The 17,021-nt window shown below is 40.0% G+C and overlaps 1 protein-coding gene across 7 annotated transcripts in view; it reads left to right on the top strand.

Annotated features, from left to right (window-relative positions):
- The window catches only part of synj1 (synaptojanin 1), a 119,051-nt gene that overhangs the window by 98,105 nt on the left and 3,925 nt on the right, over nt 1–17,021 (top strand). The window contains exon 30 of one of the 7 annotated variants that reach the window (XM_072260085.1): nt 3,297–3,720. The exons of the other annotated variants lie outside the window; for them this stretch is intronic. Within the exon in view, the coding sequence (XP_072116186.1) occupies nt 3,297–3,395 (99 nt within the window). The 3' untranslated portion in view covers nt 3,396–3,720. Of the gene's footprint in view, nt 1–3,296; nt 3,721–17,021 lie in introns of those variants that run through there. 7 annotated transcript variants of the gene reach the window in all.

Here is a 17,021-nt window from a genome sequence, read left to right on the forward strand (position 1 = left end):
ATAGGCACAGGAGACTGCAGCAGTACTTATTTTTATTGTTGGCTGGTTCTTCAAGGCTAGTTCTTCATTAAGATGGAGAGTGATATAGTTAATTCAGAAACAAAGGTTCTGATCGTAAAGAAGGGTAACTTTGAAGGTATGAAACGTGAATTAGCTAAGATAGACTGGCAAATGACACAAAGTGTTGACGGTGGATATGCAATAGCAAGCATTTAAAGATCGCATGAATGAACTACAACAATTGTTCATCCCAGTTTGGCAAAAGAATAAATCAAGGAAGGTAGTGCACCCGTGGCTGACAAGGGAAATTAGGGATAGTATCAATTCCAAAGAAGAAGCATACAAATTAGCCAGAAAAAGTGGCTCAGCTGAGGACTGGGAGAAATTCAGAGTTCACAGAGGAGGACAAAGGGCTTAATTAGGAAGAGGAAAAAAGATTATGAGAGAAAACTGGCAGGGAACATAAAAACTGACTGTAAAAGCTTTTATAGGTATGTGAAAAGAAAAAGATTGGTTAAGATAAATGTAGGTCCCCTACAGCCAGAAACAGGTGAATTGATTATGGGGAGCAAGGACATGGCAGACCAATTGAATAATTACTTTGGTTCTGTCTTCACTAAGGAGGACGTAAATAATCTTCCAGAAATAGTAGGGGACAGAGGGTCCAGTGAGATGGAGGAACTGAGGGAAATACATGTTAGTAGGGAAGTGGTGTTAGGTAAATTGAAGGGATTAAAGGCGGATAAATCCCCAGGGCCAGATGGTCTGCATCCCAGAGTGCTTAAGGAAGTAGCCCAAGAAATAGTGGATGCATTAGTGATAATTTTTCAAAACTCTTTAGATTCAGGATTGGAGGGTGGCTAATGTAACCCCACTTTTTAAAAAAGGAGGGAGAGAGAAACCAGGGAATTATAGACCAGTTAGCCTAACATCGGTGGTGGGAAAACTGCTAGAGTCAGTTATCAAAGAGGTGATAACAGCACATTTGGAAAGCGGTGATATCATCGGACAAAGTCAGCATGGATTTGTGAAAGGAAAATCATGTCTGACGAATCTCGTAGAATTTTTTGAGGATGTAACTAGTAGAGTGGATAGGGAAGAACCAGTGGATGTGGTATATTTGGATTTTCAAAAGGCTTTTGACAAGGTCCCACACAGGAGATTAGTGTGCAAACTTAAAGCACACAGTATTGGGGGTAAGGTATTGATGTGGATAGAGAGATGGTTAGCAGACAGGAAGCAAAGAGTGGGAATAAACGGGACCTTTTCAGAATGGCAGGCAGTGACTAGTGGGGTACCGCAAGGCTCAGTGCTGGGACCCCAGTTGTTTACAATATATATTAATGACTTGGATGAGGGAATTAAATGCAGCATCTCCAAGTTTGCGGATGACACGAAGCTGGGCGGCAGTGTTAGCTGTGAGGAGGATGCTAAGAGGATGCAGGGTGACTTGGATAGGTTAGGTGAGTGGGCAAATTCATGGCAGATGCAATTTAATGTGGATAAATGTGAAGTTATCCACTTTGGTGGCTAAAACAGGAAAACAGATTATTATCTGAATGGTGGCCGATTAGGAAAAGGGGAGGTGCAACGAGACCTGGGTGTCATTATACACCAGTCATTGAAAGTGGGCATGCAGGTACAGCAGGCGGTGAAAAAGGCGAATGGTATGCTGGCATTTATAGCAAGAGGATTCGAGTATAGGAGCAGGGAGGTACTACTGCAGTTGTACAAGGCCTTGGTGAGACCACAGCTGGAGTATTGTGTGCAGTTCTGGTCCCCTAATCTGAGGAAAGACATCCTTGCCATAGATGGAGTACAAAGAAGGTTCACCAGATTGTTTCCTGGGATGGCAGGACTTTCATATGATGAAAGACTGGATGAACTAGGCTTATACTCGTTGGAATTTAGAAGATTGAGGGGGGATCTTATTAAAACGTATAAAATCCTAAGGGAATTGGACAGGCTAGATGCAGGAAGATTGTTCCCGATGTTGGGGAAGTCCAGAACGAGGGGTCACAGTTTGAGGATAAAGGGGAAGCCTTTTAGGACCGAGATTAGGAAAAACTTCTTCACATAGAGAGTGGTGAATCTGTGGAATTCTCTGCCACAGGAAACAGTTGAGGCCATATTTATATTTAAGAGGGAGTTAGATATGGCCCTTGTGGCTAAAGGGATCAGGGGGTATGGAGGGAAGGCTGGTGTAGGGTTCTGAGTTGGATGATCAGCCATGATCATACTGAATGGCAGTGCAGGCTCAAAGGGCCGAATGGCCTACTCCTGCACCTATTTTCTGTGTTTCTAGTTGATGAGCCCTCTGCATGATCCACAAAATTTTCTTTACCTCCTGTCATTTATCACTGTTTCATTCCAGTAATTGAAATAGTTTCAATGTTTTTTTTAAAATGACTAATTTAGAGCTACTAGAGAGAAACTTTTATTATGTACCACACAATATTTGACTAAGTCACTAAACCTTGGTGCTGAGCAGTCAGCTATGTGTGATTGGATGTCAGGTGATAGAATCTGAAATTGGGAGTTGCCAGGTCAGTAACCTTGTGGGAGGATGAACTGGTGATGTTTCGCTAAGTGTTGTGAATTTTATGAGGTGTGGTGATGGGGGTGGGGTGTGATGGATGCAAAATAAACTGAAAGCAGTACCATATTTCAGAAATACAGTAGCTGAGCCACAGAAGTATTCCAGGGCAAATGAGCAAACAGGTATTACTGTATTGTGGAAGGAACAGTCTTCATTCTGGCAGTGGAGTTTTCTATTCATCTGAAATAAACCTGTCAACCATACATTGGGCATTTGGCTTTGCATACAAGTAAATGGATTACTGTTCTTTGGTAGTAAACAACAGGTTCAGTTGGTTAAATCACAGCAATATTCTGGGATTGTGAGCTCTGACTTCTGAGCTCTTGGGGTAAATGTAGGCCTTGACAGAATTAGTCTGTATTCCATACAATTCGAATGGAAATTCTACATTGGTGGTAATTTTAAATAATATTGTTTGTAAACTCTTGACCATGATAAAATTTGTGTTGACTTTTGAGGCAGACAGACCAACTAAAGAGAATGTGTGTTTGTGTTTTACAAAATTTGCTCATGGTTGCTGTGAAGTTCCTTTTGTTACTGATACTATGGAGCAGAATGATAAACTATTCATTACACATTCGGTAACATGCATATTAGTGTACCAATATTCTACACTATGGAATAACAAGGCATTATTTTCATTTGCTTGTCAACAAAAACCAAGTTAAACTTTGCCTATTTTCTGACATTTCTAAAGAAAACATGGGAAGAGAAAATAGACAGTGTTGGGTCCACACCCAAGGAGATGAGGCAGAAATGCAGTAACCATCAGAAGTATTCATGGAGGCAAAAATGAGCAGACTGCGAAAGAGGATAACTTCGTTCAGATAAAAAATTTACCAATAAAGAATGTAGCAAAAATTCTGCCTGTATCTTATGGATTAAAATATTTTAGAATGGTCAGTTTACTTCACATGCAAAATTGAGAATTTTTTGTATGTTTGAAAACCAAATCTGTCTCAAAGGGAATAGTTACAAGAGAGACCACTCATTAGGGGATGGGGCAATAAGGGGAAACTGGCTTATGTTAAAACCAAATACTCCTCAGATCAGGTTAAATCCGTGGAGAGAAAAGCATTGACTAGATTCAACTTTGTTTCTCTCTCCACTAATGCTGCCTAACCTGCTGAGTATTTCCAATATTGTATTTTTTATCTCAGATTTCTGGCTTCAAGTGTGTTTAGCTTTTGTATTTCTTTCAATATTTTAAACAAGTTAGATATAACTGTGCATAAATTTACATTGCATATCCTTTAGTCTTCAATTGTTTGATATTGTACTTCAAATTTTTTTCTAGTGATAGGAATTTAGTAACTCTTAGCTTGCACTTTACTGGTGATTCCTCAGTTTTCTCAATCTTATCCTACTAAGGAGTTGGATTTGAATGGTCTTTCTGAATTTGACTGCTATCCAGTGAGCTTAAAAGGTACTCAAGTATGAAGCCCTCTACAATTTTTCTTATGCAGACTGCTTGGGCAAATTATCAGAGGCCTGTTGGCTTCAGTGGATATATCAGAGTTGCCTTGAGGAAAATGATAGAAAAATGTAGTCACTTACATTGGTGGAATTAGAATAAATTGTTTATCCATAATTTTCCGAGACTGAAACAAGCTATTTGGGTTACTAGGATGAATCTGGTGTTTGGATGGTCAAGTACGAACTGAATTTTCCTTTAAATGCATTTATGTCACTTGTAGAGGAGAAATCACATTCCAACTAATCTCTGGTTAAAGAGATCCTAGATTTTTTTTTCCTTTTTAATTGGATTCACTAGCCCGCCGTCTTATGTTGATGATCCCTGTTTAGTCTTGCCTTGAAATTAACCTACATACCTTTTCTTGTGCCTCTGTAATGTGGTGACAACACTAAGTAGTATGGTCTAGCTCATTCTCATGAAATACAGTACAACTGTTTTCTTGAATTTTAACCTACTAAGAATGAACTGTAGTGTGATGTTATTACCTTTTGGTAGTTTTGTTACCATGTATATATCTAATGCCTCTTTTCCTTTTGCACTTCTTTTCTAAGGGAGATGATAACTCCCTACCAAAATACACCACATTATGTTTGTATTTAGTTAAACTATGTTCATAATGTGCATCTTCAAAAGATATCTATTTTGGTGTATGGTGCAACTATAAAATATTGGGAAAAAAATTATGTCAAGGAAACCTGTGACTCGACTTAAAGCAGTAGCTGTCCAGTGGATAATGACTTTGTTTTCCTCTTTCTTATATTTACTGTCTCTTTCTCACAAGCAGGAACAACCATCAGGGTGAAAGGTATTGAATTAATTTACAATTTTCTATGTGGTCTAATCATTTATTCACTATATTTCTGATGTATGAATTCTGAAACCTCATACATCAGCAATTGTACCAGTCTTGTGAAGTGAACTTTTTATTTTGTGGAGAAATTACCGTTGCTTTTTTTTTGTAAAATTCATGTATGTTAGATTTAGTTATGAAACTCATTGCTTTTAGTTTACATGAAACAGTAGAAAATACTCAAAAGCATCTCTCCAAGACAAAGTGAACTCAATTACAATGCATGATTTCATGGTTAAAGATAAACTCTAGTTAAAATGTTTCTTATCTAAAAATGCAACAAAGCCTTTGTTTAAAAATACAATTGAAATATTAATACCAGATCAATAAAGCAAAGTTACATACAATAATGCATTTTAAATTCGTAAACTTTGGAAATAAATTATGTACAACTTGAAATTTGAACCTTCAATTTATCCCATGGGGTAACGTTTTACTTATGCCTCCTTTAATGGCTGATGTATATTATTTCACCTATCCAATCAAAAACATTATCTCCCAATTGATTTATCAAGTTGAAGCAGCAAGGTATCTTCTGAAATTAAAGAACAAAATAAAATGCAAGCACAAGCTTTTTTTAAAAGTTCTACACTACTGCCAATCGATTACTTTCAAATTATACCAAACGTGCTTGGGACATACTTAATATCTGCTAATATAATGAGAGTAAAGTTAAAATATTGGTTCAAAGATTTTATTTTCCAGAATTGGCCTCTAGGGACTGAGCTTATGTCTAACTCAAAAATGTGTTATAACACAATGTTATGAATGTTCTTCAACTGAGTATCTTCTAATCAACATCATTTCAGTCACTACTGGAATATTCATCCCATTGAATTCCATATTTTTGTTTTGTTTCCCCATAATGTGTTAGTTCTGCTTTTCTAAACTCTAGACATGCTTGGTTGACAATACCTCTACCTTTCTGCTTTTCTTTTTCTTGGAATTAGAGCTCTCTCCTTATTCAGGTTCATAGTATGCAAGTCTCCTGTGTATGTTAAAGGAATCCAATCAAATTGAACTAGCACAATCCATTTTAATATCCTGTTGGCATTAGTTCATTACATAATAATTTCAGCATTTTCTAATGCTGAGAAAAATGAGGTCTGAAAGAGAATGGTAAATGAGACAAAAGCTAACCAGTAATATTCTGGTTCAAGAGACAAATTACCACATGGGTAAGGAATGAGAAGAGATTTTCTCTTCAGTGGTCACTTAATTTGGTAACACTGAAACCTTTGTTAATGCAGCACCTTTAATGTAGTATAGCATCCTTATTTATCTGTTAATTATACAAATTTAAAAATCATGCAAAGAGATTAATGCAGGTGATCAAAAGCTTGCTTTTAAAAAGCATGTTCAAGGAAAAAAAAAGTTGTGAAGATTAGAAAAGGAATTTCATAATTTAAGGCATAAACATATGAAGGCACAGATAGAACCATAGAAACGACAGCACAGAAACAGGCCCTTTGGCCCTTCTTGGCTGTGCCGAACCATTTTCTGCCTAGTGCCACTGACCTGCACACGGACCATATCCCTCCATACACCTCCCATCCATGTATCTGTCCAATTTATTCTTAAATGTTAAAAAAGAACCCGCATTTACCACCTCGTCTGGCAGCTCATTCCATACTCCCACCACTCTCTGTGTGAAGAAGCCCCCCCAATGTTCCCTTTAAACTTTTCCCCCCTCACCCTTAACCCATGTCCTCTGGTTTTTTTCTCCCCTTGCCTCAGTGGAAAAAGCCTGCTTGCATTCACTCTAGCTATACCCATCATAATTTTATATATCTCTATCAAATCTCCCCTCATTCTTCCTACGCTCCAGGGAATAAAGTCCTAACCTATTCAACCTTTCTCTGTAACTGAGTTTCTCAAGTCCCGGCAACATCCTTGTAAACCTTCTCTGCACTCTTTCAACCTTATTTATATCCTTCCTGTAATTTGGTGACCAAAACTGAACACAATACTCCAGATTCGGCCTCACCAATGCCTTATACAACCTCATCATAACATTCCAGCTCTTATACTCAATGCTTCGATTAATAAAGGCCAATGTACCAAAAGCTCTCTTTACGACCCTATCTACCTGTGACAACACTTTTAGGGAATTTTGTATCTGTTCCACTGCACTCCTCAGTTTACCCTGTATGTTCTACGTTGGTTTGTCCTTCCAACGTGCAATACCTCACACTTGTCAGTATTAAACTCCATCTGCCATTTTTCAGCCCATTTTTCCAGCTGGTCCAAGTCCCTCTGCAGGCTCTGAAAACCTTCCTCACTGTCTACTACACCTCCAATCTTTGTATCATCAGCAAACTTGCTGATCCAATTTACCACATTATCATCCAGATCATTGATATAGATGACAAATAACAATGGACCCAGCACTGATCCCTGTGGCACACCACTAGTCACAGGCCTCCACTCAGAGAAGCAATTCTCTACCACCACTCTCTGTCTTCTTCCATCGAGCCAATGTCTAATCCAATTTACCACCTCTCCATGTAAACCTAGCGACTGAATTTTCCTAACTAACCTCCCATGCAGGACCTTGTCAAAGGCCTTACTGAAGTCCATGTAGACAATATCCACTGCCTTCCCTTCATCCACTTTCCTGGTGATCTCCTCAAAAAACTCCAACAGATTGGTCAAACGTGACCTACCACGCACAAAGCCATGTTGACTCTCCCTAATAAGCCCCTGTCTATCCAAATGCTTGTAGATTCTGTCTCTTAGTACTCCCTCCAATAACTTACCTACTACTGACGTTAAACTCACCGGCCTATAATTTCCCGGATTACTTTTCGATCCTTTTTTAAACAACGGAACAACATGAGCCACTCTCCAATCCTCCAGCACTTCACCTGTAGACAGCGACATTTTAAATATTTCTGCCAGGGCCCCCGCAATTTCAACACTAGTCTCCTTCAAGGTCCGAGGGAACACTCTGTCAGGTCCCGGGGATTTATCCACTTTAATTTTCCTCAAGACAGCAAGCACCCCCTCCTTTTCAATCTGTACAGTTTCCATGGTCTCACTACTTGATTCCCTCAATTCCATAGATTTCATGCCAGCTTCCTTAGTAAATACAGACGCAAAAAACCTATTTAAGATCTCCCCCATTTCCTTTGGTTCTGCACAAAGCCGACCATTCCGATCTTCAAGAGGACCAATTTTATCCCTTACAATCCTTTTGCTCTTAATATACTTGTAAAAGCTCTTTGGATTATCCTTCACTTTGACTGCCAAGGCAACCTCATGTCTTCTTTTAGCCCTCCTGATTTCCTTTTTAAGTATTTTCTTGCACTTTTTATACTCCTCAAGCACCTTATTTACTCCCTGTTTCCTATACATGTCATACAACTCTCTCTTCTTCTTTATCAGAGTTGCAATATCCCTTGAGAACCAAGGTTCCTTATTCCTATTCAATTTGCCTTTAATCTTGACAGGAACGTACAAGCTCTGCACTCTCAAAATTTCCCCTTTGAAGGCTTCCCACTTACCAATCACATCCTTGCCAGAGAACAACCTGTCCCAATCCACGCTTTTTAGATCCTTTCTCATTTCTTCAAATTTGGCCTTCTTCCAGTTCAGAACCTTAACCCTAGGACCAGATCTATCCTTGTCCATGATCAAATTGAAACTAATGGTGTTATGATCACTGGAACTAAAGTGCTCCCCTACACAGACTTCTGTCACTTGCCCTAATTTGTTTCCTAACAGGAGATCCAATATTGCATCCCCTCTAGTTGGTCCCTCTATATACTGATTTAGAAAACTTTCCTAAACACATTTTACAAACTCTAAACCATCTAGACCCTTAACAGTATGGGAGTCCCAATCAATGTATGGAAAATTAAAATCCCCTACCACCACAACTTTATGTTTCCTGCAGTTGCCTGCTATCTCTCTGCAGATTTGCTCTTCCAAGTCTCGTTGACTATTGGGTGGTCTGTAATACAATCCCACTAATGTGGCCATACCTTTCCTGTTTCTCAGCTCCACCCATAAGTACTCAGTAGACAAGCCCTCTAATCTGTCCTGCCTGAGCACTGCTGTAATATTTTCCCTAACAAGCAATGCTACTCCCCCACCTTTCATTCCTCTGCCTCGATCACATCTGAAACATCGGAACCCTGGAATATTAAGCTGCCAGTCCTGCCCCTCCTGTAGCCAAGTTTCACTAATTGCTACAACATCATAATTCCACGTGTCAATCAACGCCCTCAACCCATCCGCCTTCCCCGCAATACTCCTAGCATTGAAATATATACACCTCAGAAGATTTTTACCACCACTCACAACCTTTCTATCAGCGGATTTGCTTAAACTTTCAATATCATTTATTTTCAACCCAGCCACACTGTCAGCTCTGGCACTCTTGGTTCCCATCCCCCTGCAAATCTAGTTTAAAGCCTCCCCAATAGCACTAACAAACCTCCCTGAAAGGATATTGGTCCCTTTGTAGTTCAAGTGTAACCCGTCTCTCTTGTACAGGTCCCACCTGCACCAGAAGAGGTCCCAATGATCTTGAAATCTGAAACCCTGCCCCCTACACCAGTTCCTCAGCCACTTGTTCCTCCTCCAGAGCATCCTATTCCTACCCTCACTGGCACCTAGCACAGGTAGCAATCCTGAGATTACCACCCTTGAGGTCCTGCTTTTCAACTTCCTACCAAGCTCTCTATACTCACTGTCCAGGACCTCTTCACTCTTCCTTGCTATGTCATTGGTACCGATGTGCACCACGACATCTGGCTGGTCACCCTCCCACTTCAGAATGTCATGCAAGCGATCAGAGACATCCTTGACCCTGGCACCTGGGAGGCAACAAACCATCCTGGATTCTCTGTCACGACCACAGAACCTTCTATCTGCACCTCTAACTATCGAGTCCCCTATCACTACCACTCTCCTCTTTTCCCCCCTCCCTTCTGCACTGTAGAGCCAGACCCAGTGCCAGAGATCCAGCTACTGAAGCTAGTCCCAGGTAAGTCATCCCCCCTAACAGTATCCAATGCAGTGTACTTGTTGTTGAGGGGAATGGCCACAGGGGAACCCTGCTCTGCCTGCCCTTTCCTCTTCCCTCACCTGACAGTGACCCAATTTCCTGTCCTCTGATCCTTTGGTGTAACTACCTCCCTGTAGCTACTATCTATAATCTCCTCATTCTCCCGAATGATCCGCAGGTCATCCAGCTCCTGCTCCAGTTCCCTAACGCGGTTTGTCAGGAGCTGCAGCTGGATGCACTTCTTGCAGGTGTCGTTGTCAGGGACACCGGAGGGCTCCCTGACTTCCCACATCCTGCAAGAGGAGCATTCCAACATCCTGCCTGGCATTCTCACTGCACTAAACAATCTGAACAAAAAACTTACCGGAACCTACCCTAATTATTATTTGAGTATTAAGAACGCAAAGTAGACTTGAAGGCTAGCAGGAATTAAGGGTGTTACAAATATAGAATTGCATAGCTACAGAGCAAACAAAAAACAATGACTATTTAAATTTTTTTAAGTATACATGGAGATAGTTTCGATCAACAGATTTACATGGATGGTTAGTGCTTCATAGCACAGAAATAGCTGCAAAAGTAGAAGGGATTTATGGGCAACATCAAATGTAGAAATGAGCTCCTCGGCCTTTTTGCCCATCTTCCTTAACCCTAATTACCCACATTAGGTCTGTATCCTCTGCCTTGCTTATTAAGCATATATCTAAATGCATCTTACATATAGTAATTGTATCTGGTTCCACCAGCTTCGCTGGCATTACATTCCACATTGCAATTATTCTATATATGGAAAACATACCCCTCAGAGACCCTTCAAAGCCTTTTCTTCTCACCCTAACCCTATGCCCTTGTGATTTTGATGTCCCAACTGTGAAAGATTCCAACAATCTACCTTATCTAGAATTCTCATTATTTTATATACAGTTTTAACCAAATCATCTCTCAGACTCCTTAGCTCCCCATAAAAGAAGTCTTCCAGTATCAGGCACCATTCTGGTGAATCTCCTCTGTACTCTCCAACACAACCACCTTTTCTTTCGGTGGTACATAATACTCCTAATGTAGTCCAATCAGTATTTTGAAAACTTGCAACATAACACTAACTTTTGAAGGTAAGCATGCCATTTGCCTAATTTGCCACTGCATTTCTCCCATATTGCCACTGTCAAAGAATATATACTTGAATCTCTAATATCTGTTCATCAACATTCTTTCATATCTATCTGTAAATTGCCTGACTTTACCTAATTTAACCCAAAATGTATCACTTCATACTAGTCAAGAATAAATTCCGTCTATGTCTTGCTGTATCCTTGCACAAACTTTCTTCAAGTTCAAAATATATTTGTTATTAAAGTACATACAGTGTATGCAAAAGTTTGGGCACCCCGGTCAAAATTTCTGTTACTGTGAATAGCCTGTTGTAGAAGCCATCCTCTTTTCATCTTTGGCTTTTTTTTTAAAAAACGGACGGTGTGATGTTTGCTTCCAGAATTTGCTGGTGTTTAATTGAATTCATTCTTTCTTCTACCAGTGAAATATTTCCCGTGCCACTGGCTCGAACACAAGCCCAAAGCATGGTCGATCCACCCCTGTGCTTAACAGTTGGAGGGGGGTTCTTCCCATGAAATTCTGCACCCTTTTTTCTCCAAACATACCTTTGCTCATTGCGGTCAGAAAGTTCTATTCAAAAGGTTCAAAGGAACATCTAAACCAGCCTGATGCATTTTGGAAACAAGTCCTGTGGATTGATGAAGGTGAAATAGCACAGGGGTGGATCGATCATGCTGTTGCCTTGTGTTGCAGCCAGTGGCACGGGGAATATTTCACTGGTAGAAGGAAGAATGAATTCAATTAAACACCAGCAAATTCTGGAAGCAAGCATCACACCGTCCGTAAAAAAAAAAAGCCAAAGATGAAAAAAGGATGGCTTCTACAACAGGATAATGATCCTAAGCACACCTCAAAATCCACAATGGACTCCCTCAACAGGCGCAAGCTGACGATTGTGCTGTGGCCCTCACAGTCCCCCAACCTAAACATCATCGAGAATCTGTGGATAGACCTCAAAACAGCAGTGCATGCAAGATGGCCCAAGAACCTCACAGAACTATAAGCCTTTTACAAGGAAGAATGGGCGAAAATCCCCCAAACAAGAATTGAAAGACTCTTAGCTGGCTACAAAAAGCGCTTACAAGCTGTGATACTTGCCAAAGGGGGTGTTACTAAGTACTGCCATGCAAGGTGCCCAAACTTTTGCTTCAGGCCCTTTTCCTTTTTTGTTATTTTGAAACTGTAATTACAAAGATGGAAATAAAAAAAGTTCTCTTGCTTAAAATATTAAAGAAATGTGTTATCTTTAACTTTATGCCTTTTGGAAATCAGTTCATCTTTTACTCGCTTAGCTATTCACAGTAACAGAAATTTTGACCAGGGTGCCCAAACTTTTGCATGCCACTGTATATGTTACAGTATATTACCTTGAGATTCATTTTCTTATAGGCATTCACACAAAAAGAAATACAATTACATTTTATGAAAAAATATACATAGGCAAAGACTGGCAAGCACCAGTGAGACAAACAGTGAAACAATAAGCAAAAGGCAAACTGTGCAAATAAAAATAACACTGAGAACATGATTACTGGTGAGTGAAGTTATTCACCCAGTTCAGAAGCCTGATAGTTGAAGGGTAATAACTGTTCTTGAACCTGGTGGTGATGGACCTGAGGCTATCAACTCAATTTTTTTGTTGGCCACAAATTTGTTAATCACACCTCCTTCATTTACGCCTGTCATTCATATACAGCACAAATGGAAGGTCCCAATCCCTTGTCATACACTCCCAATCAGGAAAAATATCCCTTCAATTTCCTCTGCCTCCTATTACCAAGTTAATTTTACATCTAATGAGGTAGCTTCCCTTGGATCCCTTGTGCATTCATCTTCTTGACCAGCCTACTATATGGGACTTTATCAAATACTTTATTAAAGTCCATATAGACAACACCTACCAACCCTGCCTTCAACAATCTCCTTCGTTAACCTCCTCAAAAAAAAAAAAGTCAAATTAGAGGCAGGATTTCCTGTTCTCAAAGCTGTGCTGGCTATTCCCAAGTAGTCCTTACCTTTCCAAATGTATGTATAACCTGTCCATTAGAATTTTCCCCAATAATTTCTCTACCAGTGAAGCAAGTCTTACTGACCTGTATTTACCTAGCAGATATATGCTGTCCTTATTAAATAAAGGAATAGCATTAACCACATGCGAGTAGCAAAAGACTGAAGGATTGCTAAGGATGCAAAAATATCCAACAGGGCCCAAATGATCTCTCCCCTTGCTGCCCTTGAGATTTATTCACCCTTATCCATTCCATGACATCTAACACCTCCACCTTAATAACTATGTGCATTCAGATAATCAGCATATCCCTTCCTGAACTCACTATCCTTCTCCAGACAAGTTTAAGACTTCTTCCAAATCCCCTGGCTCCACTTATCCTCTGATTCCAAAGAAGAACCACTCTTTCCCTTGCTACCTTCTTGCTTTGACATACAAACGTACTAACAATGTCTTGGGATTCTTAATCTTACTTACCAAGGATATTTCATTACCTTTTTATGTCCTCCTAATTTCCTTTTTTAATTGCTGTCTTACACCCTCTATATTCCTCAGGGGTTCACTTGACTGTAGTTACTTATATGTCGTATGCTTACTTTATTTTCCTAAGCAAACCTTCAGTAACCTTTGCCATCCAAGGTTCCCTAATCTTGCCATTTATTCTTCTCTCCTTCGCTGGAAATGCTGTCCCTAAACTTTTGGGGGGGGGGGGGAGGGGAAAGAGTCCTACTTGTTAGATGTTATTGTACCCACAAGTATTTGCTCCAAATCTACTTTAGCCAGGTTCTCAACTGTAATCTGAAAAAATCAGTCTTCCCGAATTTAGGACTTAACTCGAGAACCAACCTCATCTCTTTCCATAACTACCTTGAAACTTGGAACTGTGGTCACTATTTCCAAAGTGTTCTCCAAATGATGCTTCCATCAGCTGCTCAGTTTCATTTCCTAAGATAAGGTCAAGTACAGCCATTTATTTGATAGGACTATCTACATTATGCCTCAAACTGTCTTGGGCATGCTTAGCATATTCTGCCCCATCTAAGACCCATGTACTGAGGCAATCCCAGTCAACATTTGGGTGCCGCAGTAGGCTAGTGGTTAGCAGGACACTATTTATAGCTTGAGGTATTGGTGTTCAGAGTTCAATTCCAGCATCATCTGCAAGGAATTGGTACATCCTCCCCATGGAATGCATGGGCTACCTCCAGGTGCTTCCGTTTCCTCCCACAGTCCGAAGATGTACCGCTTAGTAGGTTAGTTGGTCATAGTAACTTGTCCTGTGATTAGGCTAGGGTTAAATTGGGGGTGGTTGGGCTGTGTGGCTCAAAGAGCTGGAATGGCCTATTCCATACTGTATCTCAATGTAATAATTCTTTCTTTTTTACACCTTTCTGTAATTTGTTTGCATCGTTGTTCCTCTAATTCCCACTGATTATTGAGAGGCCTATAGTTTAAGATCAAAGTAATCACCCCTTTCTTTCCTGTGCCTTCTCCCTAATAGTAGTAATGTGAAGAGGGCATGTACCAATGGTGAAGGCATTTAGTGATGGATGGCACCTTATTGAGACACCATTTCTTGATGATGTCCTCCATTGGGGGGGGGGGTGTTGTGCCCATAATGGAACTGGCCAATTTTACAACCCTCTGCAGCCTTTTGTGATGTTGTGCATCGGAGGCTTCATACCAGGCTGTGAAGCAACCTATCAGAATGCTCTCCACAGTACATCTGTACGAATTTACAGAAGTCTTTGGTGACATTCCTAATGAAGTAGAGGTGCTGGCGTGCCTTCTTCACAATTGCATTAACTTGCTGAGCCCTAGATCAATCTTGAAATGCTGACACCCAGGAACTTGAAGCTGCTCACTAGACTCAATGTTTTGAGAATACATTCTACCCATCCACCGTAAGATTTCTGAACAGTCCATGAAGCCGTGGACACTACCTCATTACTCAACTGTTAGACTATTTATTTACTTCTGTAGCTTATAATAATTTTTCTCCTTCACTTTAATGCTGCTGCAATGAATTTCGTGAAATATGTTTGTGATAACTAACCCGATTTTTGATCCTCCCTGCATACTGCTGTGATGTGCTTCTTACTGAGTGCCGATTTTCCCATTCTTATCGCATCAGCTTCTCATGCCCAAAACTTCTGCATGGTGTAACATTAAGTTTCTAGCCCTGTACTTTACTCAAACAGGTTTCTATCATTGTAGTAATAGTGATACATTTAATCATGCTCGAAGCTTTTCCAACTTCCCCTTGAAGCTCTTCCATTGAAGTTAATGCAGTTAGGCCTACTATAGACTTACTGTAACCTGCATTTATCCAGTCTGCCAAATGGACTCACTTGATTTATCCTCTACATTTAAGTCACTCACTCCAACTGCCATATTGCTACTAGGTTTCCTCCTCTTTGCGAAATTAGTGAAAACCCTCAAGTAGAACGAGTAAATCACCCTGCAATGATACTGGTCTCTTTTTAGTTTAGATGTAACAGTCCTCCTTATACAAGATACATCTGCCCCAGAAACAATCCTACTTATCCAAGTCCCTAAAGCCTCTCTCTCCTGCACCAGCTCCTTTGTCATACTTTCATCTGTCCTTCTATAGTTACCTTGAAGCACAAGAATATTACCAGGATTACAACCCTAAAGCTGGTATTTTGTAAATATGTGCCTAACTCCCTAAATTCACTCTGAAAACATCATCTCCCTTTCTACCTCTGATGCTAGTATACATACCTAAACTTCCAGCCATTTTCCCTTCTCCTTCAGAATGTTCTGCACCAGATCAGAGATATCTGAGGCCACAGAAATGTTTGATTAGTGGAGTGGGTAAAGAGTGAAATGATGATGGGATGGTCACAGTGATAAAAAGTGATAATTTTACATTGTAGTGGAGAAGAGAAGCTGACATTTATTTGTATTCCAGGACAATTCTGGTATAGTAAGGAGATTTTCCAAAGGAAAGCAGGGTCTTTTAGTGATTCATTGCTTGCAGACAATTCTGATAATGAATAGCTCAATCATTTTTTCACCAATAGCATTTGGATTGTCATCTCTTGGATTTCCTAGAAGTGGAGGTGCAGGTTATACTGGGGAAACCACTGGAATGGGAGAGCAACACACACAAAATGCTGGAGGAACTCAGCAGGCCAGGCAGCATCAATGGAAAAGAGTTGACATTTAGGTGTAGTTATGGATATATTAAATAAAGTAGGAGCTTAGGAGATGTTGTTGTGTTGTGAGTGATAAGGGTTTGATATTTGGTACTTTGAAATGCCGAGTGATTTGAAATATACCAGACATACAAGTTGATTGTAAGTTGAGAGATACAAGGGAATCTAACATGATTCATAAAGAAACAACAGGTTCTTGAAGATGGCAGGATTGAGGAGGATGGCTGTGAATGTCATAACAAAGCTTGGAGCAGGGATTTAAATTAAAGTGAATTTCAGTGATTTGAGAAAAGACAGGAGTTTGCATGCAATTAAAACAATGAAAATTGCTTAGTGCTGATTCATAAGCGAGGAAAGGAGTGAAAATGTGAGAAAGGTGCGGAGGTGTTTAGATAGGTGCAAGGAACAAGGAGGAGAAATTATTCTCTGAACACAGTGCTAAATGTATTCATAACTTAAGTACCCATTTGTATTTATCTCTCTTGATTCAGATGGATCAAGTGATTTAGTACTGAGTGCTACACTACTACTGATACTAGGGCAAACTATGAAGCTTGTAGCTTATTTGCCAAGATTCCACCAAGAACAAACACCAATGCAATTCTTAAACACATGGATGCTAAAGATGACATCTTGAAGCCAAATGTGGAGAGGCCTTATAATGAATGACATTACAAGGATTGGTGGACAGAAATGTAAAGGTTTACAAGGCCTCAACAAATGACATGTACTGTTGCTGCTGTGAAGTAGTGTGTCAAGTGTTCCTTGGGGTCCTTTG

Source organism: Mobula birostris, chromosome 6 (assembly GCF_030028105.1).
Source record: "Mobula birostris isolate sMobBir1 chromosome 6, sMobBir1.hap1, whole genome shotgun sequence".
Lineage (NCBI taxonomy): Eukaryota > Metazoa > Chordata > Chondrichthyes > Myliobatiformes > Myliobatidae > Mobula > Mobula birostris.